This window comes from Numenius arquata, chromosome 22, assembly GCF_964106895.1.
Source record: "Numenius arquata chromosome 22, bNumArq3.hap1.1, whole genome shotgun sequence".
Classification (NCBI taxonomy): Eukaryota; Metazoa; Chordata; class Aves; order Charadriiformes; family Scolopacidae; genus Numenius; species Numenius arquata.
The window spans coordinates 5,465,353-5,486,428 of record NC_133597.1 but is presented as its reverse complement, the minus strand read 5'-3'; the positions used below and the strand labels follow the sequence as shown (position 1 = coordinate 5,486,428).

At 55.2% G+C, this 21,076-nt stretch overlaps 1 protein-coding gene across 4 annotated transcripts in view; it reads left to right on the top strand.

Annotated features, from left to right (window-relative positions):
* LOC141474578 (protein CEPU-1) overlaps positions 1 to 21,076 on the top strand; it is a 387,134-nt gene that overhangs the window by 214,638 nt on the left and 151,420 nt on the right. For 3 of the 4 annotated variants that reach the window (XM_074162531.1, XM_074162530.1, XM_074162528.1), the window contains exon 1: positions 17,826 to 17,992. In XM_074162531.1, the coding sequence (XP_074018632.1) occupies positions 17,826 to 17,992 (167 nt within the window). Of the gene's footprint in view, positions 1 to 17,825; positions 17,993 to 21,076 lie in introns of those variants that run through there. The other variant, XM_074162529.1, reaches the window with a different exon arrangement.

Below are 21,076 nucleotides of genomic sequence, written 5' to 3'. Positions count from 1 at the left end.
AAGCAGACGATAAAGAATTTGGCCCAGCTAGTTTTAAAACAAAGAAAAAGAAGGGAAAACAAAACCCCACAAAGCAGCAGCAGAAGCACAGGTTTTTCTCCCAACTGATTGTGTTTTCATGCCCACGCGTCTGCTCTGCACAAATGTTTTTGGCACGCCGCAGGGGGGAATAGTCTCTCGTGGCAGGGACGTGCTGTGCGGCAGAAAGGGTTTGGGTTATTCGGAGATTTCACTGAATTACGCCAGGGATATGGTACCGTGTGTCCCCTCCTGTGCCCGCATCTTCCCATCCGCCGCCTGGTGAGCCAGTGGAAATACGAATGCAAATAGCACCGGGCAAATAAAATCAGGTGGAGATAAGGAAGAACAGCGGGAGACCTGTAAGTCACGTCAGGTCTGTCTGCCCGGCTGGGACTGGGCTGCGTTGGGTAACTGGGATTGGTTTTAAATGTGTTTGTGGGGGTCCAAATAGGATCTGATGAGCTGGGTGGAAGTTAATGAGCTGAATATTTGCCCAGCTTTGTGATGAAGGAGCCCCCTGGGCTGGTCCGGGTGTAGACAAGTCCTGGAAATGTGCCGGTTGACCTCAATGAGCAAAAATTCTGTTGACATAGAATCATAGAATGGTTAGAGTTGGAAGGGACCTTAAAGATCATGGAATTCCAACCCCCCTGCCATGGGCAGGGACACCTCCACTAGAGCAGGTTGCTCAAAGCCCCATCCAGCCTGGCCTTAAACACTTCCAGGGATGGGTCATCCACAGCTTCCCTGGGCAACCTGTTCCAGTGCTTCACCACCCTCACAGTGAAGAATTTCCTCCTAATATCTAATCTCAATCTCCCCTCTTCCAATTTAAAACCATTACCCCTTGTCCTGTCACTACACTTCCTGACAAAGAGTCCCTCTCCGGCTCTCCTGGAGGCTCCCTTCAGATATTGGAAGGCTGCTCTGAGGTCTCCCCGGAGCCTTCTCTTCTCCAGGCTGAACAACCCCAGCTCTCTCAGCCTGGCTTCATAGGGGAGGTGCTCCATCCCTCTGACCATCTTCGTGGCCCTCCGCTGGACCCGTTCCAACAGGTCCATGTCCTTCCTGTGTTGAGGACTCCAAAGCTGGACACAGTATTCCAGGTGGGGTCTCACGAGGGCAGAGTAGAGGGGTAGAATCACCTCCCGCGACCTGCTGGCCACACTTCTCTTGATGCAGCCCAGGATGGGGTTGGCTTTCTGGGCTGCCAGCGCACATTGCCGGCTCATGTTGAGCTTACTTGAAAAGTGGAAAGCTCTGGCAGGACCCAGAAAATACTGGTGGATTCTGGAAAGGGTTGGGATGTTGACGGGATGCTCTTCCCGACCCTGTCCCCTTGTCAAGGTGGAGATAGCAGATGGCTTGTCCCTCCATCGTGATATTGGAGGAGACCAGCCTGGTGTTCCAAGGACCACAATGTGCCCCGATGTGACAGGGGAAGGGGCCGAAGGGGTGAACTCATCCCTTGGGCCAGGGCTGGATGCTCTCTCTCTGCCATGGGCTTTTAGGTTTCCTTCCCCCTCCCGTTTGACCCTGAAGTAGAGTATGAAGAATCAAAACTTCAGAAATTGAGAAATAAAGAAAAGCTCCAAATCTTCTTCCCTTCCCCCCCAAAAAACAGATGAGCCAACGGGAAATTTTAATGTAAGTGTTTGGTTACAAATTACCCAACAATCCAAACATTTGTTCCGAAAATATTGAAGCGCCTCGACCTGACAGTTCCAGGACTCGCCCATAAAGCTTCTGAAGTGAAAAATTCATCCGAAGTTAACCTCTTTTTCTGCTTTTCAAAAGCAGATTGGCTTTTGATGAATGCTTATACCTCCTCGATAGATCCCAGTCAGCCGAGCCCAGCTCTTCCCCGTTGCCCGGTCTGAATCCTCCGGGGCTGGTCTGGGTGTTCACGATGTCTCCAGACGCCTGGAGCTTTTCCATACATTCCTACCTCCTCTCCTTTTGCTGCCCCCGTCAATCCATCCCTCTTCTTGCCACAGTCAAGTGTCTTTTCCTGCTGCCTTTTATCCCCCTGAATCTACCTTATGGGATTAGGCGTGAAATGGAGGGTTGCAGTATATAATAGCGGGGCTGTAATTACCTTAAGAATACAGGGTAATTATACCGTGGTAAGGCTTTTGAATAACCTCCTCACCACCCACTAGGTCTCTATAACGGGAATTTCTCTACATTTCGGCTGTAAGGTTACCTCCATCTCCACAATTGTGGCTTCGGCTTCCCGGTCACTGTGGCTGTGTGTTTTTAGCCTTCAGTGGCACCACTGATTTTTGCCCTTACGCTCAAATTAATTTGCAGCTACGGAGTGAGCCGTGGAGTTGTATGAGCGTAGTGGAAATTACAGGTGTGGAAAACGTAGTTACGGCGTAATCATCCCGCGGGTGCTGGGTAATTGCACCCCTCGTGCTGTTGGCATCTAACCACGTTAGAGTTGTGGTGGGACCTCCCCTGGGTCTGTTGGCACAGGTTCAGGTGGGCAGATGGAGCTGAGGCATAGCAGGTCGTAGAATCATAGAATGGTTCAGGTTGGAAGGGACCTCGTTCCACGCCCTGCCCTGGCCAGGGACACCTCCCACCAGACCAGGTTGCTCCAAGACCCCTCCAACCTGGCCTTGAACCCCTCCAGGGATGGGGCAGCCACAGCTTCTCGGGGCAACCTGGGCCAGGCTCTCACCACCCTCACAGCAAAGAAGTTCTTCCCCACATCTCATCTCAATCTCCCCTCTTTCAGTGCCAAACCCTTCCCCCTCCTCCTATGGCTCCCCTCCCTGATCTAGAGTCCCTCCCCAGCTTTCCTGGAGCCCCTTGAGGGACTGGAAGGGGCTCTGAGGTCTCCCCGGAGCCTTTTCTTCTCCAGACTGAACCCCCCCAACTCTCTCAGCCTGTCCCCCCAGCAGAGGGGCTCCAGCCCTCCCAGCATCTCCGTGGCCTCCTCTGGCCCCACTCCAACAGGTCCATGTCCTTCTGCTGTTGGTGGCCCCAGAGCTGGAGGCAGCACTGGGGGTGTCTCCCCAGAGAGGGGCAGAGGGGCAGAATCCCCCCCCTCACCCTGTTGGCCACGCTGTTGGGGATGCAGCCCAGGGTGCAAATCGGCTTTTTCGGCTGTGGGTACAAATTTCAGGGTCATGTTGAGCTCCTCATCCACCCACACCCTCAGGTCCTTCTCCACATGGCTGCTCTCCGTCCATTCTCCACCCAGCCTGTAGTTGTACTTGGGATTGCCCTGACCCACATGCAGGACCTTGCACTTGCCCTGCTTGAACTTCATGAGGTTCACACTGTCCCACCTCTCCAGCCTGTCCAGGTCCTTCTGACCAGGCACAAACCTCCTTTGATGAAAGGCTGTGAAACAGCAGCCCATCCGTCTTGGAGCCCATCAGCCCAGCCTTGGGCACGGCTTAGTGGCACCACCAGCAAACTTCAAGTCGGGCTTGATGAGCGACCTGGAGCTAATTGCTGACCCTCCTCATGCATCTCCACCACCCCACCCCCCCTCCATTAAAACGAGCAGAGCCATTTCTCTGCCTTTTTTTGCAGCTCGTGGAGATGCACAGATGACGAGCGCTGTAACATAATGGATTTTTATTATTATTAAGCTCCCAGTGACTCTTTCCCTGTCAGTGTAATAGGGCTAATGAAATGTCCCCACCGCTCAGGGGAGTTGGGAGGACAATTTGGTCCAGTTCTCTGTAGCATTTGGAAGAGGCGAAACGCTGGTTGTTGTTATTTATTACGGATCTGGTTTACTTAGTGCCGGGTTTATTGAGCCCGTCTCCCACTCGCAAACGCCGGATACGGTTCCCAGCACCGTTCCCGGTGCCAGGGATCCTTCCTGCCGCCTGTCAGTTGCCAGCTGGAATTGTTGTGGACTCCGGCTCAGGACAGTGGGCCAGGTTCCTCCCTGGTGGAACATCATTGACTTTAATTAAGCTCCACCAGGGAGAAATTTGGCCCGCTTCGTTTGCTTGCTGTGCGCTGATGCCAGTCAAAAGGCAGGGCGGGTGCCAGCGAGGGCTTTGACAGCCCTATCTCAGCGTGGGACAAAAGTCCTTCCATCTTTCTTTGGTGTGGGGCACCAGTGTCCACTGACGGGGAGAGAAGGGGGAATCAAACCACCTGCTCGTGGTAGGGCTTCCCATCCGTGGTATTCCACGTTTTGTGTCCTTGTCCTCTTCCCGGACTGCCTGGAGGTGTACAGAAAAAAAGCAAGAGGGAGAAAAAATGGGCAGCGGATCCTTAAATACTCTGAGAACTGTCTCAGGCCCTTTGGATCAGACCCAGTTTGCCCATTACATGCTTGTAACTGGCATCAGAGACGTGTGCTTAGAAGCAAGTCCTTGTTTTCTCATGGCAAAGTTTACCAGCGCATCCCCCCACAGGAAAATTTTGGGAGAGCCCCCTCTCTCCCTAACCCCATCCCTTGGAGGGTCCTGCAGCCCCAACATCACCCCGGCTTGGTGACAGTGACTAAGTGACAGCACCACCTCGGCCACCACCCGCCGGGCAGCCGCTGGACCCCTCCATCATCCCCACCAGCGAGGACCGGGCTGCGCTTCCCCATCGCCTCCCCATCGCTGCCCGGAGGCGGCCGCTTCCCGGGGAGATAATTCAGTTCCCGGGTTCAAAGCAGAGTTAAAGTTTCCGTGCTGGTAGATCTGGGGCAGAGTTTAAGAGCGTCTTGTGTTTTCTCCCGCGCCGTCTGAAGCGAAGGCACATCCAAGGCTTTGCAGCCCTTGGCTTTTATCCGCCTCACCGCAGGTGTTTGTGAGCCGCTCTCCTCTCAGTCGGCTCTCCCATTTTAATATTTCCTGGGGTGGCTCTCACTCTCTAAATGCAGGCTACTTTAAAAAAAAATATATATATAATTAAGTCTAAATGCAGGAAAGTTGAGGGTTTTAGTGCATACTCCCTTCCATCTGCTGGGAAGGGTTGTGCCGGGTTCATGCTGGGATGAGATGGTGTTTCATGCTGGGATGGGATGGTGTTTCATGCTGGGATGGGATGAGGTTTGTCCTGGGATGGGATGGGGTTCATGCTGGGATGGGATGGGGTTCATGCTGGGATGGCATGGGGTTTCATGCTGGGATGGCATGGGGTTTCATGCTGGGATGGCATGAGGTTTGTCCTGGGATGGGGTTTCATGCTGGGATGGGATGAGGTTTGTCCTGGGATGGGATGAGGTTGTCCTGGGGTGGGATGGGGTTCATGCTGGGGTGGGATAAGGTTCGTAATGGGGTGGAATGGGGTTTGTGCCGGGATGGGATGGGTTAGGATGGGATGATGTTCATGCCGGGGTGGAATGGGGTTCTTGCCAGGGTGGGATGAGGTTTGTCCTGGGGTGGGATGGAGTTTGTCCCAGGATGGGATGTGGTTTGTTCTGGGTTGGGATGGGGTTTGTCCTGGGGATGGGATGAGGTTCGTGCCAGGGGTGGGATGGATTCCGACCTGGGGTGGAATGGGGTCTGTGCCGGGGTGGGATGGGGTCTGTCCTGGGATGAAGTCCAACCTGGGGTGGGGTTTGTGCCGGGAAGGATGGGGTTTTGTGTCAGGGTGGGATGGAGTTTGTCCCAGGATGGGATGAGGTTTGTGCCAGGGAGGGATGGGGTTCGTGCCAGGGGTGGGATGGGGTTTGTGCCGGGGTGGGATGAGGTTTGTCATGGGATGGGATGGGGTTTTGTGCCAGGATGGGATACAGTTTGTGTGAGGGTGTGATGGGGTTCGTGCCAGGGGTGGGATAGAATCTGACCTGGGGTGGGATGGGGTTTGTGCCGGGGTGGGATGAGGTTTGTCATGGGATGGAATGGGGTTTTGTGCCGGGGTGGGATGGGATTTTGTGCCAGGGCGGGATGGGGTCCATCCTGGGGTGGGATGGAGCTTGTGCCGGGGTTGGATGAGATCTGTCCAGGGGTGGGACGGGGTTTGTGCTGCGATGGGATGAGTTTGGTGCTGTTGGGTGCAGAGGGATGTATCCGAGGCTCAGACACACAGAGATTTGCATCTCCCACCATCTCCTCTGCGGGACTCAAAGAACTGCTTGGGGTCTCCTCCTCGGAGGCGGCGAGGGCCTTTTGTACCCGAGTCTGCGCATCTCGGGTTATTTGAGGACATGGGGTGCAGAGAGCGGCAGGTTTGATGACAGCAGGGACGCGGATGGAAAAGCTGTGGTGCAAACAGTTGGAAACTGATAACTTGCAGTGACGGCTTTGCCAGGAGGGGGGGGGGGGGAAAGAAAAGAACACACCAAAAAAAACCCTGTAAATTCACTTTGTTTTGATATTCAAATAGTCCTTTCTGTGTGGTGCGTCTGCTAATGTGTATACCATGGTGTTATGGCATTATCAGAACAAAATATTCAGATGATTCCTAACAGAATTTGTGTTTCACAAGCTACTTGGAAATGTTGGCTTGGAAACAGAAGCGTAGCATTGGGAGCCTGTTTCTCCCGGGGTGGCGGGGAAAAACTGGCCCCGAGCTGGGTTTTGGAGCGTGGGATCCAGGTGGCTTCTCCCAGCAGGCAGGGAGAGGGCTCCAGAAATCCCTGCTGGAAAGGGGCACAGCGCAAATCCCCCTCCCCAACGTGGAAGGAGCTCCCTAAATAAAGATCGGGAGGAGACCCCAGCCTCTCCTGGCCGTGGTCCCTCTTCCATACACGCTGGGCGGCTGTGGAAAAGACGCAGCGGGATGTGGGAGGCTGATTAGAAACGGCAGCATCGGCTCCATGCCTGGATTCCTCGGCTCAGACCCCGATCGAGGCTCTTAGGCCTCCATTCCCACCGAAATGAGCAGCAAATCAATGCAGGCCTAATAAAAGATGATTGGAAATTGCTAATAGGAGCGTGGGAGGGCAGCCCTGCCTCCCGCAGCCAAGATGAGTATGGATTTTCTCCTGCCAGGGACTGTAAACACTTCTGAATTCCCCGGGGAGCCCCAGATGCTCACCTTCTCCCTTCACCCTCATCGTTCTCCTGCAGCCTTTAGAAAGGGAGCCTGGTAAAGGCAATTAGCTAGATTAATTAGCCAGCGGTGGCAGGGGAGGGCTCAGCCTGCCTGCTGGGGTGTGGAGGAGTGAGCTGGGGCAGGGTGCGTGGTTGGGGCTTGGACAAAGCATTCGGGATCATCTCCTCTGCTCCCGACCTGGCCAGAGTTTGGTCCCTAACATGTGGGAAGGGATAAATTAGGTCAGGGAGAGGGGGAAGAGCCTGGAAAGGCTCTCAATGCCTCGGTGCTGAGCTTCAATTTTGGCTTCCGATAGCTGGAACACCTTATTTATGGACTCTCATCTCCCCGGCTCCTGGGGAGCCCCTGGCAGCCCTGGTCCCATCACCCCAAAGCCTCTCGCTCGCCCGTAGATCACCACCGATAAGCACGCTCCTCCGCTTGGAATTTGGCCACCGAACCCCCTCCTCCCCCCGGCGTTTGGTGGCGCTGGGAGGGGGTGGGGGGAGAGATGATGGATGGAAAGCGAGGTGGTTTGATTCATACGAGTTGTGTTCACCTTGCAAGAACAGGCTGTCACAAAAAATAATAAACCTCCTTGTTTTAATGCCCGGAGAGGCTGTTGGACGGGCGGCAGGACGGGTTTAGATCCTCTTTCCAAGGAAAGAGGCACTTTTGAGAAAGACAGATTACGGGTTCCGGCATGGCTGCGTGGACAGTAAATAATAATTAGAGCCGTGTCTGGAGGCTGTGGTGGGAAGCGGGGTCCTGTCACGCTACACGTGGCACTGATGCTCTGAAAGGGACAATCCCTGACCCAGGGTACATAAGGAGCAAGGGGTTGTCAGCCAGCGGTGAAGCGACCTGTCCCTTGTCACCCAGGAGGAGAGGTGGCACAGTCTGAGATGTCAGGGCTAGTCGGTGCAAGGATGGTCTCTTGTCACCCAGGAGGAGAGGTGGCACGGTCTGAGATGCCATCATGCAAGGATGCTGAGCAAGATGGTCCCTTGTCATCCAGGAGGAGAGGTGGCACAGTCTGAGATGTCAGGGCTAGTTGGTGCAAGGATGGTCCCTTGTCACCCAGGAGGAGAGGTGGCACAGTCTGAGATGCCATCATGCAAGGATGCTGAGCAAGATGGTCCCTTGTCACCCAGGAGGAGAGGTGGCACGGTCTGAGATGCCATCATGCAAGGATGCTGAGCAAGATGGTCCCTTGTCACCCAGGAGGAGAGGTGGCACGGTCTGAGATGCCATCATGCAAGGATGCTGAGCAGGATGGTCCCTTGTCACCCAGGAGGAGAGGTGGCACGGTCTGAGATGCCATCATGCAAGGATGCTGACCAGAATGGTTCCTTGTCACCCCGGAGGAGAGGTGGCATGGTCTGAGATGCCGTGGCTTGCTAGGTAGTTGGTGCTAGGATGCTGACCAGGATGGTCCCTTGTCACCCAAGAAGAGAGGTGGCACGGTCTGAGTTGCCATGGCTAATCGGTGCAAGGATGCTGAGCAGGATGGTCCCTTGTCACCCAGGAGAAGAGGTAGCATGGTCTGAGATGCCATCATGCAAGGCTCCTGACCAGGATGGCTGCAGTTTATCATCGCTTACACTCAAGGGGGCTTTACCAGGAGAGGCAAAACCCTGCTGGGCTACCGCTCGCCCCTTGATGTCCTCCTCCCTGTCCTGTAGCAGCCCGTGCATGCACGCAGCACCGAGGCAAAAAGAAGTATTAATGGGGGGGAAAAAGTTAACCACGTTTATTGAACTGCGAAAAAGGTTGTTTTTATATCCCTTTATTGGAATATAAAGGCAGCTTTTATAACCTTTTAAAGGGGCATAAAAGCAGCTCGGAGACTAGAAAGCTCGCTCCAGTTGAAGGCAGGGAAAAGGGGAGAGGGAAGGGAGGAGAGCAAACATCTGCTGTGCTCCGAGGTCAGAAGAAATCAGGGGGGTGGTGGATGGGGGACCCCCAGGTCCAAGCTGGTTGTGGTGTCACCTGTCTCGGGGAGGTTTGGAGCTCTCACTGCTGTTAGCAGCCCCGGCTCGGGGCTTTGACACGTGTTCTTCCTCTCGGCGACTGCAAAGCCGGTTCCTCAGACCTCTCTTGGGAGGGGTAGGTGTCGTCCTTAATGAGCTAACCTCTTTTATTTCATTTTTCTCCCCGGTTCCTCTGTGAATAAATGCTGCTTTGGCTTCGTTCCTCCTGGAACGAGGGAGGAGGGGAGTCTGTAAAGGTCTGGCTTTGAGGGCTGGAGGGAAAGTTTGCTCTGCAAACTGCTCCGGCCTCTCCCGTGGCACCCAGTCTCTCCGCTGGGACTCCCGGGTGGACCAGCTCGCACGCTCGGTGGCCGGGGCAGCGTCGATGAATTTGGGATGCATTTGGGGCTGGCACACTGATGGATGGCGTATCCTCTTGTCCCCCCCTGCTCCCTGCAGCGTTTTGGGGCAAATATCGGGATGTTCTGCCATCCTCCTCCTCTATGGCAGGGGATTCCCTGCCTCCTTGCTCATCCCAAGCAGCGGGATGGGGTTGAAAGCAGCATCTTCAAAGCCAGGAAGATGCTCCTTCCACCTCTCCCAGGTCTCCCGGACAGTGATCCGAAAGCATTTGGTGTTGCAGGTGGTCGCACCTTGTGCCGTCACCCTCCAGATGGGTTTTCTCCGTCCGTCGGGGGAGATGTGCCTTCTCCCTTTCCTTGTTCCCGCAGCGGTCGGTCTGACGCGACATTAAAAGAGGAGAGTGACCTTTCCACCGATCTCCAGCTCCGGGGAGGGCTGATCCGAGCCCCCCCTCTGCAGCGAGCCACATTTTGAATATGGATAGGTCACGAGTCTCCGTTATCCCCACGCCGTCTCCCAAATAATAAGCTTCCCGAGATAATGCTGTAGGACCGTAAAAAGGATGGGAACGGGAGCAGCTGCTTCTAATTTCGCTTCATGGGGAGGGAGGCGATGCTGAGAGCACCCCGCATTCTCTGCACATATTTTTCATCATTATAGGCAGAAATGCCAGAGCGGTGACAGATATTAATGCAGTTCACACCGGGAGAAAATCTTCTTTCCATCAGACTCAATGTGCAGCAAGAGGGCAGTGCCATTTCCAACCCCGGGGAGGATCCGTTTGAAAGGTGATCTGTTTTTTTTACCCAGGAAAGTTTTATTCCAAGACAAAGTTGGGTTCGGAGAAAAGGGCACCTGAAACTGTCCCGCTGGGGGCGGCGGGATGGCTCCGTGCCCACGCCGTGGACCTAGGGGCGTTTCTAGCAGCGCTGGGGATTAATTCGGATTTTGGTGTAACTAACTCAGATGACCCTCCACCGGCTCTGCGGTGTCACCGTGGGGGTGTCACTGTCCTGGGTGGCAGATTTTGGGAGCTGGGGTCCCGACCCGCAGCGATGCTGGGAGGTTTGCCGAGTTACTCCTCACTTCCTTGCGCCCCTCGGCCTCCTTTTATTTGCTTATCCCACTAAATATTCATCAGTAACATTTAAGACAAAGGAAAGAGATAATTACAAGGGGAGAGTTTTTTTGCAGTATTAAAGGTTAACAGAATTCTTGGCATTTGTGCCTTGTCGATCTCCATGTAATTATGCTCATTTCCCAGAATTCAGAGGCGACTGTGCCTGTTAACGCTCAAAGATGGTACCCCGGGAATTAAATTTATGAGATCGTTTCTCAAAATCTTCGGATTCGAACCAAGCATCTTGCTTAATGGCACGGCTATTATTAATATTATTCTTGGATGCACAGCGCCGCGAGGGTCAGAGGACCAGTGGCGAAACTCAGATTGATACAGGCAGGCAGCAGCGCGCCCAAATTGCCCGAGGAGCAATTTGGCAACCGGGGCGCTTCGGGAAATGAGACTTTTGAGTTGGCGAAAGGGTGGGTCCTCCGAAGGTGCGGGGCTTTGGGTTTGAGGTACACCTGAAGAAAAGCCCCAGAAAAGCTGGTGGGGAGCGGGAAAGCCAAGCTTGCATCTCCCCCCTCCTTGGTTTTGCAGGTGTGTGATGAGGGTCCGCAGGCAGCTGCGGGCAAAAGGCAAATCAGCGTCTCCAGGAGGGTCTGATTTTCAAAGATGCCCAACACCTGGGGCTGGGGTTGCAACAAGAGCTGCTGAGCATGCTCCTTGCTTTCCAAAGAGGGCTTGCAGGGCCTCTGCTCTCCACGTCTGCTCTTTGTTTGAACGTCGTGGTCTAAAATCAAGGTGTTTCTTCCTCTCCCGGCGCTTGCTCTGCCTGGTTCGTGTGGACCCAGCGGCTTTCTGGTAGGAAAGGGCTTGGCTTGGGGAAAATGAGGTGGAGGGGGGTGTGTGTGTGTGAATGCGGTGATGGGCCAGCTTCGGCTAGGGACTTTTGTCTTCTCCGTGGAGTTTAGGATGGGTGGGAATATCCAGATGGGCTGGGGAAGGCTTGGCTTGGTGCCTCTTGTTCGGGGCCATCCCGGGAGATGGCACGGCAACTCTTGGAGCTGCCCCTCCAAAGGGTTATCCAGCACAGAGCTCAAACCCCCCCAAACTACGGGAAGAAATTGAGGGGGAAGAAGTTTGTGTTTTCACGTTTAAAGTATCTCTTCTGGAGCCCCCAAATCTCCGTGGTGGGACCCCGGCTGCAGCTGCCTTTGTTTTTCAGCTTATTCAGCTTTCCCCCCCCCCACACACACCTCCTTTCCCGTTAGCGCTCGTTCCTTTTTAAAGGCGGAGGTGGATTGAGTTGTGGAGCCGCTGGGTTAATGTCACAGGCTTATAAAACGCCCTTAGGTGGCTAACGGCGTGGTTTTATCCCGTGGCATCAGCCGGCACCTGATTCAGTCAAACTCCTCTCTGCGAGGGGACGGGGGATGTCTTTCGGGGCATTAATATGAGCAACGTCACCGCACAGCGACGCAACAGGAAACAGATGAGTGGTAAAACCGGTATTAATTTGCGCCGAGAATCAATCCTGGTTCATAACTTTCGCTCTTCAGCGTCTCCTCGATAATTTCTTTTCTCTTTTTCTTTTTTTTTTTTTTTTTTGAACTCCCTGTAGAGGTGTTTCGTGTTAAGGCTGGACACACGGAGGTGTCGCTTCGTAAATAGGAGCGTTGCGGCGGCTGGGCTGTGGGAAAAGGTTCAGGCACGGAGAACCGTGGGAGAAAGGAGTAATCCCGAAGGAAAAGCCGGGCCTTGGGGACCGCTCTGCATCCCTCCCCGAGCTCGTGCCCGAGCTGCAGCGCTGCCGGCGCCCAGCAGAGCATCCTTGAGGATGCTGTCCTGTATCCCTGCGTGTATAAGGGATGCCAGCACTGTATGGGGTATTTTGGCAGCTGGTGACGAGAATTTCCTCTTCCTCAAGTGCTTCCTTCTGGGTTACATCTTGAGATGTTGCAGGGAGGTCAATCCTTTGCTGGCTTTTGGCTTGGGCCAGGCTTTTGACACCTCTTGCAGGGCGGTTGGTCCTCCAGAACCAGGCGGCTCCACCGGGGTTGCCCTGGAAGGAGTTAATTTGTGCTGGAAAATCCCCAGCCCCTGAGCAGGGAGCCACAGACCCAAACCCAGCAGTTTGTTTGGTTTTTTTTTTTTTCTTAAAGGGCAGACAAAATGTTGTTGTTCTTCTTTTTTTTTTTTTTTTTTTATGGCAAGACCCCTGGTGCAAAGAGCAGGCTCTAGGGGAAGCGATCCCAGCGTGGCTTTAGGGGAAGGCTCCCAAAAGCGCGCTTCATTTGAATTTAATAGGACGGTTACTGTAAGTTTATATAAATGCCAGTTAAATATTAACAGCATCTTTAGCGGGGATTAATGGGGTCTCCTGCCTTGTTTTTAAACTCCGTGAGGAAGGTGCTGGTAGTCCCTGCCTTCCTTTAGGGACTGAGGACCGGGTGCCCACGAGGATGCTTCTTGCATCTAGAAAAGTCCCCAATTTAGGCAATTTCTCCAGCTCGGAGCAGGAATGCCTTGGGGGCGAGAAGGGCTCGAAAGGGCTCCAGCCAACTAAGGCGCTCAATCATTGTGGTTAGTGTTTTGTTTTTTGTTTTTTGTTTTTTGTTTTTTTTTTTTTAATTGGGGCCACCATTAATGAGGGGATAAATGAGTCAGCGTGGGGAGCCGAGGGGGAACCCACGTCCTTTGTGTCTGCGGTGAATGGTTCGGGGCTCAGTAGTTATTCAGGGAAAAAGCTCCCCCGGACTGGTGTGTCATTCACCTGACTAATGCCAAGAAAATTAAGCAGTTTATTTTGGGGGTTTATTGGAGAATAATGCGGTGTGCGGTAGCAGGAATGGGGTTATGAAATGGTGTTTTCATTTGGAAGGGAGGGAAATGGCTCGGGCATAAATTACATTTCTGATCATATTTGGCAATTTCAGATTAAAAATAAATTTCCACTTTGGGGTTATAGATTGCCATCTATCAGCTGCATGAAAAGGAAAAAAGGAATTAAAAGAAAAATCTGGTTGGACAAATTGCCTTGCTATGACCTACTTATTGAAAGTAATTCTTTTTTTTTTTTTTTTTTTTTTTTTTTCCTCCCAGGAATGAAATCTTTAGTTGTGGGGAGGGGTAATATTGTATGTCTATAGGTTTGCAGGCAGGTATATAGGCACCGCTTGTATGGGGGGGATCGATCGACGGTCCCCGCAAGCAGCTACGAGCGAAATAGATGCTAGAATTGTGCTAGATATTTTGGAGAAGGCTGAAAAAAATGCGGCAATCGTGTTGTTTTACTCGATAGAGGCACCTGAAGTGCAATTTTGCATCTGGTTATCAGCCATCGGACCACTGGGATCTGCGGATGGGATGCTCGGGCTTGGGTTTGTTCAAAAAGCCTGAGTTTGGGGCAGCGTTTGCTGGAAGGTTCCCAGGCCTTGCAGAAGGAGCCGGGGAAACGCCGTGGTTCCTCCCTGCGGGCACTTTTTGGGGGCAAAATTCGCTTAAAAATCTTAAAATGAAAGGCCCGGGCTAGCCGGGAGGAAGGCCCACGTGAGCCACGGGTAGGAAGATGTTTACGGGAGGCGCTGTCAACCAGCGCTGCCGCCTGTCACCCCGTCCCATCTCTTTGTCGAAAATTGAGTAAATATCTGCTGGAAACGGGTTTTCCTGGCTGCCAGATTGCTGGGTTTGTAGCCGCTGCCCTCCGCTCCATCTGCGAGCCTCCTCCCTCCCCAGCCATCGTCTCTCCCGTGGAGATGCTCCTCTGCAAAGGCAAACCCACAGGCTCTTGCTCCTCCTGACCCTTTCCCTCTCCCTGGTTTCGGCATCCTCTTCTCCAGTCCCCATCTCCCCAGGGGAAATCCATCCCTTTCCCGGTCCCGAGCGGTGCCAGCCCTCGCATCCCTGTTTGTGGTCTCTGCCAGGAGAGGGGGGCCTTTAGCCTTGCTGGAAAGAAGGTAGAGGAGATAGATAGGGAGATAAATATACACCTGGAGTGCGCCTGGGCTTTGCTCTATCTGTTTGTCTCCTGCCTGTTGCTCGCGAGAGGGGAAAAAAAAAAAAAAAAGAAAAATAATAAAATAAACTAAAAAAAGAGACTTTTTATCTAAGTGGGAAGAAAGGGAAGAAGCTGAAAGCAAGAGGCTGCGTTTCGTGCTCGGGTAGGTGCCGCTTTGCAAGCGGCTTAGCCCCGTGCACGGCAGACTCCGCTGCTGCTGTGGTCAAAAAACCAGCCAAGGAAAAAAGACTTTCTCATCCCCAGAGGAGGCTACAAAGCTCTCTTTCTCTCGCTGCCGAACCTTCACAGCTGGACTCAGTTGCTGGCTCCTCTGCTGCTGGAGCAACTGAATTATTTAAAGGCATCTTGATTTCGTTTTCTCTTTGCTGTTTTCATGCGCGGTGTTTATTGTCTATAGATATTTTTACAGTCTGAAGCAATTACAGCTGTCAGAAGAGAGACGAGCTGTGACAGGGCTGATTTATACGTACATTGTATGTATGCAAGAGAGGGAGAGCCGGAGACGGGGAGATAGATCCGGGATTCTGCTGGGCTTAATATGCAGGAGCTGGCGATACTGGGTTGAAATTCCTTGGGATTTTTCAAACGAGGCTGATGATCTCTCAACGGCGGGCCAAATTCTGCCCTTGCAAAGCCGCTCAGCAGGTCACGTTCTGCCCCAACCTCCCGTGCTTTGCTGATGGGCAGGAGCCTCCTCTGGTGATTTAAGGTGCTCCCGGCGATCTGGGCTGCGTTAGAAGGTTAACTGGCCGTGGTTATTGGAATCCCTTTGGTTTTGCTGACACAGGAGCTGGTCTCTGCCCATCCAAAGGAGTGGCCTCGCAAAGAGAGTCGGCTCTTGCACGATGAGCGCGGCGATGGCTCGTAGGTCCTGCCCAGGAGGGGTGTTCCTCAGCAGTGAAAGGGTGGCACAGCGGGGTCCCCATCCAGCCTGGGGGGGGTGGGGGTGGGGGGTGGGCGGTGTGGGGTGTTTGGATGCTGCAGCAATCAGCCAAAACCAACATCTTACACTCTTGCCACCACCCTGCACAAGGAGGTTCACCCCACCACCGATGGTCTGGCTTCTTGCATTTCGGTTTCAGAGCCCCCTCCCACGTAATTAGCGGGCCCAAAATGTCTGTTGGAGGCGGACGTTTTACCCCTTCCCCTGCCCGAGCGGCCGGGAGCAGAGTGAGCCGCAGAGATTCAACTCCTCCTGCCAAGAGCTGGGGAAAGCTGCTGTCTCCTCCGGGGAAAAGCAGGACTTGAGGCAGCACGTCCCACCGGTGCTGAATTCAAGGAGCAGGGGGAGCCTTGGGAAGAGGAAGAAGCAAGAGAGACTTGCAAAGCAATCCCCTTCTCATATGACCTATCAGCACGCACAATAATAATAAAGCTTTATTTGATTGAGTGTTTCCTCTGCCCGGCACAGCTCATAATGTTTTAGAGATTAAATAGCACAGTTAGTGAATTAAGCAGTAGTTTACAGGGGATTCGGAGACTCCGGGGATTAGTAACGGGCTATGGATCCTTTCACATCTAGGTCACCAGTTTGAATCCAGCTCAGGTTGGCAGCGATTTCGAGAGAGGGAAGAAAAAAAAAAAAAAAGAAAGAGGAAAAAAAACATTGGTGCTGTGTAATAGCTGCGGAGCAGGCGGTGGGAAAAAATGGAGAGAGGGAGGGAGGATTTTTGGATAAGGTCCTGCGTGGCGGAGAGGCCACCAGGGACAACAGGAGGCCTGGTTTCCCCTAACTCCGGGCTGCCGCAGCTCTGGGGGGGCTGCCAGGGGCTCAGCACCCCGAAAGCTGCTCGGCTGCTCGCTTTGCACTTTGCTCGGTGGCTCCGGGACTTTGTGCTCCGAGGATGGCTCCCCGGCACCTTTTACCAGCATGAAGCTGTGCCTGGAAATATTAACGCGTGTAGCCGCTAGCGGAGGGAAGGAGGAATTACTGGGAATAAGCAAATGCGATATTTGTTAAATTATGAGCTGATAAAAAGCACGCGGGGACCGTGCCTTGTGGCTGGGGAGGAATTCGCCACTGAAGCTCATGCTGTGTGTCTGTGAGGTGCAGAGGACCAGGAGGGCTCCTCGTCACCTGCCTGATTTTTGGAGTTGGGGGGAGGGGGTGGAAGAAGGGGGAGAATTGTGCCGTGCCTCAGTTTCCCCTCCTGCGTAGTGGCTTTGCCGCCTGGGGAGGGGATGGTGCCGGGGGTAGAGGAGGGCAAATATTGGGGATAGCCCGGTGCTGGGTGCAGGTAAGCACGCCGGGAGGGGGGAAAGGGAGGAAGGGGGGGGGGAGTGTGTGTTCCTGACATCCTGTCCCCCGAGGAGCGTGGTGCGGCGGGGGTTAAAGTGGGTGTCCTTCTCCCGGGCTGGCGTGTGAAGTGTGCGCCGCCGCTCCGATCCCCCCCCGCTTGCCTGCCTCTCTCTCTCTCTCTTTTTCTCTGCTTGTGTGTGTGTGTGTGTGTTGTGGGGTGTGCTAGGGGGGGGGGTGGGGGTGTCGGGGAGGCAAAGTGCCGGTCAGTGATGGAGCCGCTGCCATGACAACCCCGGGAAGTCAGCCTGCGCGCCGCCCAGGGATGCTGCCGGCCAGCCGAGCCGGCGGGGCTGGGATGATGATGCTGCTACCGCCGCCTCCCCCGACCCCCCGACACCCATCCTACTACCACCGCTGAGAGCTGCTGGAAGGGAGGGGAGGGGGACGCTCCGGCACCCCGACATCCCGACATCTTGCATCCGGACATCCCCCCCCCCCCACCCGCCACCTCCATCCTGCATCCCGGCATCCTGCATCCCGCCTGGACCAGCCCGCCTTTGGGACCCGGCGGCGGGGCTGGAGGAGAGGAACTGCTGGGCACCTGGGAGGCCTTTGCCCGCTGTGCCTTTTTGCCTCTAGCTCGTCTCGGGGGTGTTTTGGTGGTTTTCTTGTGGTTTTTTTACTGGTTTTTGGACTGCCCCCGCTCCGCGCTGCGAACTCGGGCCAAGTGTGGGGGAGCGGGGGTGCAGCCGGGCGGCTCCCCCGGCGCCTCCTCGCCCAAGTGAGCCTCGGACTACTTCCCGGGAAGAGCCGGCTCGCCCAGCGTCCAGCACCTTTGCCACTTCTCCTCCTCCTCTTCCTCCTCCTCCCCCCCCCCACCCCCCCCACGCCCCGGCCCTCCCGTCCTCCTCCCTCACCCAAGGATACTGGGGACTCCCTCCGGATGCCGCTCGGCAGGCTCAGCGCTCGCAGGCTGCCTTGCCGGGGGCTCTCCTGATCTCCGTGGAGCTCCTCATCGCTCGCCCCGGTGGTTTTGCTCCCCCCCGTCCCCACATACACGCACCCCCCTCCCTCCTTTTCCCTCCCCAACTCCCTCTTCCCCCCACCCCCCCCCCCCCACCCCACCTCATCCTTTTCGTTCCTGGTGGCCTTGTCGGGTGTGTTTTTTGCCTGCTGGAAAAGTCCCTGCTGGCCAGGATGGGGGTCGGTGGGTGCTTAGCCCTGCCCTGGAGGTGCCTAGTCGTCCTCTGTCTCAGGCTGCTCTTCCTTGTGCCCGCAGGAGTGCCCGTGCGCAGCGGAGATGCCACCTTCCCCAAAGCTATGGACAACGTGACTGTGCGGCAAGGGGAGAGTGCCACGCTCAGGTAGGAACAGCTGGATTTCTGCTTTGGGGGGGGGCGGGCATTGAGGGGGGGGTCCTGCCGCACGGGGAGGGCGGCCGGTGTCTTTGGAGCCGTGACTCAGTTTCCCCGCGGGGGATGCGATGGCGGTGCAGCGAGCCGAGAGGGCGATTCGGGTGCCGGGGGATTGGGCTTTGGCTCAGCACCCGCCTCCCCGGTTGTGTCCGGGGAAAGTTGTTGGGGGATGAAAAAGGGGGAGTGCGAGTTCCTCGTGGCCCCCCACCCCTGCACTACACGGGGGGGGGGGGGGCTCGGCTCCCACTGTCGGTATTATGGCTCGGGCACTTTGGCTGCGTTCCGTGGGGATAAACATTGCTCCGCTCCCGGGGTGCGCGTCAAACCTGGGGAGTGGGGGGGTTGTTGACACACCCCCCCCCCCCCCGGTGGGGTTTGGTGCCTTTTTCCCTATCTCCAGACCTGCTGGGATGGGGTGGGGGGGTGCGTGCAGGATGGAACTGGCTCCGGGCAGGGGGATACTGCCCTCCTTAAAAATTCCCTCGCTCCGGAGGTTGCTGCTCCCTGCTGGCATTAACTCTTTTGGGGTGTGGGGGTGGAAATGTGGGGCTGGGCGTTGCACCAGGGTCCTGCTGCCTTTTAGCAGCGATCTGGGCTGGGGGGGGGGAAAGAGGGGGGAGATACGTAAGGGCTGCTTGGGGGAGAAGGAAACTTCTGGGACATCTCACGCCCAGAGACTCGTCCCTGTCCTCGCAGCAGACGGGCGCAGCCCTCCCCGAGGCTGTCGGATGGGGACGTGAGGAATACAAAGGCAGGATTTTAATGGCAGGGCTGGGGAGCGGCACTTGCGCCCCCCCCTCCCCGACGTGCTGGGCGAGTGACTTTCCTGGCGTAGGTGACACTTCACGTCTGCCGGGGGGGGGCCACTCCTGCTTGACGCCAGCGAGTGGAGCAGGGCCAAAAAAAACCCCCTCAAAACAACCACCTAAGGAGGAATTTCAACCAAATTTCAGCCAGGTTTCTTTTTAAACGGTGGGAAAACTCACCAGGCTGGGTTTGTGCCCCCCCTCTCCCTTCCCTCCCCGGCCCTGGAAATGTGAATCCCCCTCCCTTATGTATTTCCTGCAACTCAGCTGTTTGCTTCTGACCCCCCCCCCCCAACCCTTGCGTGCCCCCAGGAGGTGTGTGGTGGCCCCTTCCTCGGGATTTGCCTTGCGTGGTGGCACGACTGGGCAAAGAAGCTCGGAAATGGGTGGCCGCGGGTGGAGGACGGGGTGTCTCGGTTTAGGAATTTGCCCCGCTGAGCTGGGCTGAAAAACAAAATAAAATAGCTCCTTCTCTCACCTGAATCACCGGGCTCTCTCGAGACCAAAAATCCTACAGATCTGGGGGTATTAAAGGGGGGGGGTGAGTGGGTTACTGAGGGTCTGGGCTGTAAAATCCACTAACAGGGTGATACGGGCACGGGTGCTCCTCAGACTTACTGGAAGGAAGCAAATTGCTGTGGCGGGGGCCTGCAAAAGGGTTTTTTTGGCACAGGGTTTCAGGCACGGATGGGGCAGAGCCGGCACCCGGTGCTCTCCCGGTGTCGGTGGAGAACAAAGGAAAGCTGGGGTGAGTCAGCAGGAGGGATGCTTTCCTTCTGTCGGTGACGCCTGGTGGGAAGGGGGACAAATCCTGCGCCTGGGAGGTGGCCCTGGAGGGAGGGCAGCGGCTCGTCAACGCCGTAGGAGCATCCCAGTTGGGCTGGGGAGCCGGTCTGGTGGGAAGGGGTGTCCTTCTCCCTGTGCAGGCACCTCCTCGATGCGAACGTGGTCCGGGAGAGAGGCATATGGGCTTTGGGGCGTGCAAACTGCGGGGATGATATTCCCCCTGTGCGGATGGTATTCCTTCCCTCTGTGGGGGATGATATTCCCTCTGTGGGGGATGATATTCCCTCTGTGGGGGATGATATTCCCGCTGTCCTGCCCCTGGAGCGGGCATTGCTCTCGGAAATTAAGGGCTTGCCGCTGCTGCCGGCTGGGTGCACTGGTTTGGTAGCGGGAGAGGTGGAGGATTGTGTTTTGCGCTGGGATTTTGGGGCGTTTTCCTTCTGGTTTGAGGTGGGAGCGGTTGGTCGGACCGGCAGGCAGTGGTACGGTGCCGCATCCCCAGTAGGTCCCAGTCCCTGGGATTGTGGCGGGAGCCGAGAGGAGAAGAGCAGGTGGAAACCAGGCTCTTCCAGAGGAGGAGATCAAGGAAGTGTGAATCTCCCTGCCCGTTCCCCTCCCAGCCCACCGTAACCATCGATGTGTTGTGGAGGATTTAACGTTGTTTGGAATAGCAATGCTGCTTCCAAAGGCTTCGGCGGATCCGGCGTGCAGGCAGCAGCCTGGCAAGGGGTGGTGCTCGGGGAAGGAAAAAAAAAAAAGTTAGTCTCCTCTTTTCCCACTTACTTCCATGCAAGGTGGGAGGACGGCGAGTCACAGCCAAGGATTTGGAAGGAGAGAGATGTTTCTGGAGGTCCCTCCTTGGCTTTTCACAGCTGAGAACTTAGCAGCTGAAGCTGCCGCTTCTCTGAAGCGCCGGGAGAGTTCCTGTCTCTCCCCGAGGGAAAGGGCTTGGCTGTTGGAAAGAAGTTGTTTTAGTTGGTTTATGGGGTGCTGAGGACCCCAAGCTGCTGTCGAGCCAAGGAGGCTCTTCTCAGCTCCATCCCTCTGAGCAGAACTAGTTCAGCGCCGGTTAAAGGAGCTGGATTGATGACCACGAGGAGACTCTCCCATTGTAAAGGGCACAGGATTCGCTCCGTGCAAACCCGGATAATGTAAATATTCCATTAGGAGACAGGTTAGGACCAGAGTCACCAGAGACGTTCAGATGTTTCCTTCTGTCTCGTGATGTCTGCTGGAGGGTACCGTCATGTGTCCTGCTTCACTACCAGCGCTTCAGATCACTGTATTAAATATAAATCTAGGTTTAGAGCTTGGGATAGAGCTGTCCTCTGGGATAGGAGGGGCAGGATTTAACTCCTGGATGGAGCAAAACCTGCAGGAATGGGAAGAGGGTTTATGGGTGTTGGGTCCAGCAGCTTGGCATTATTTATTTGATGGTCCC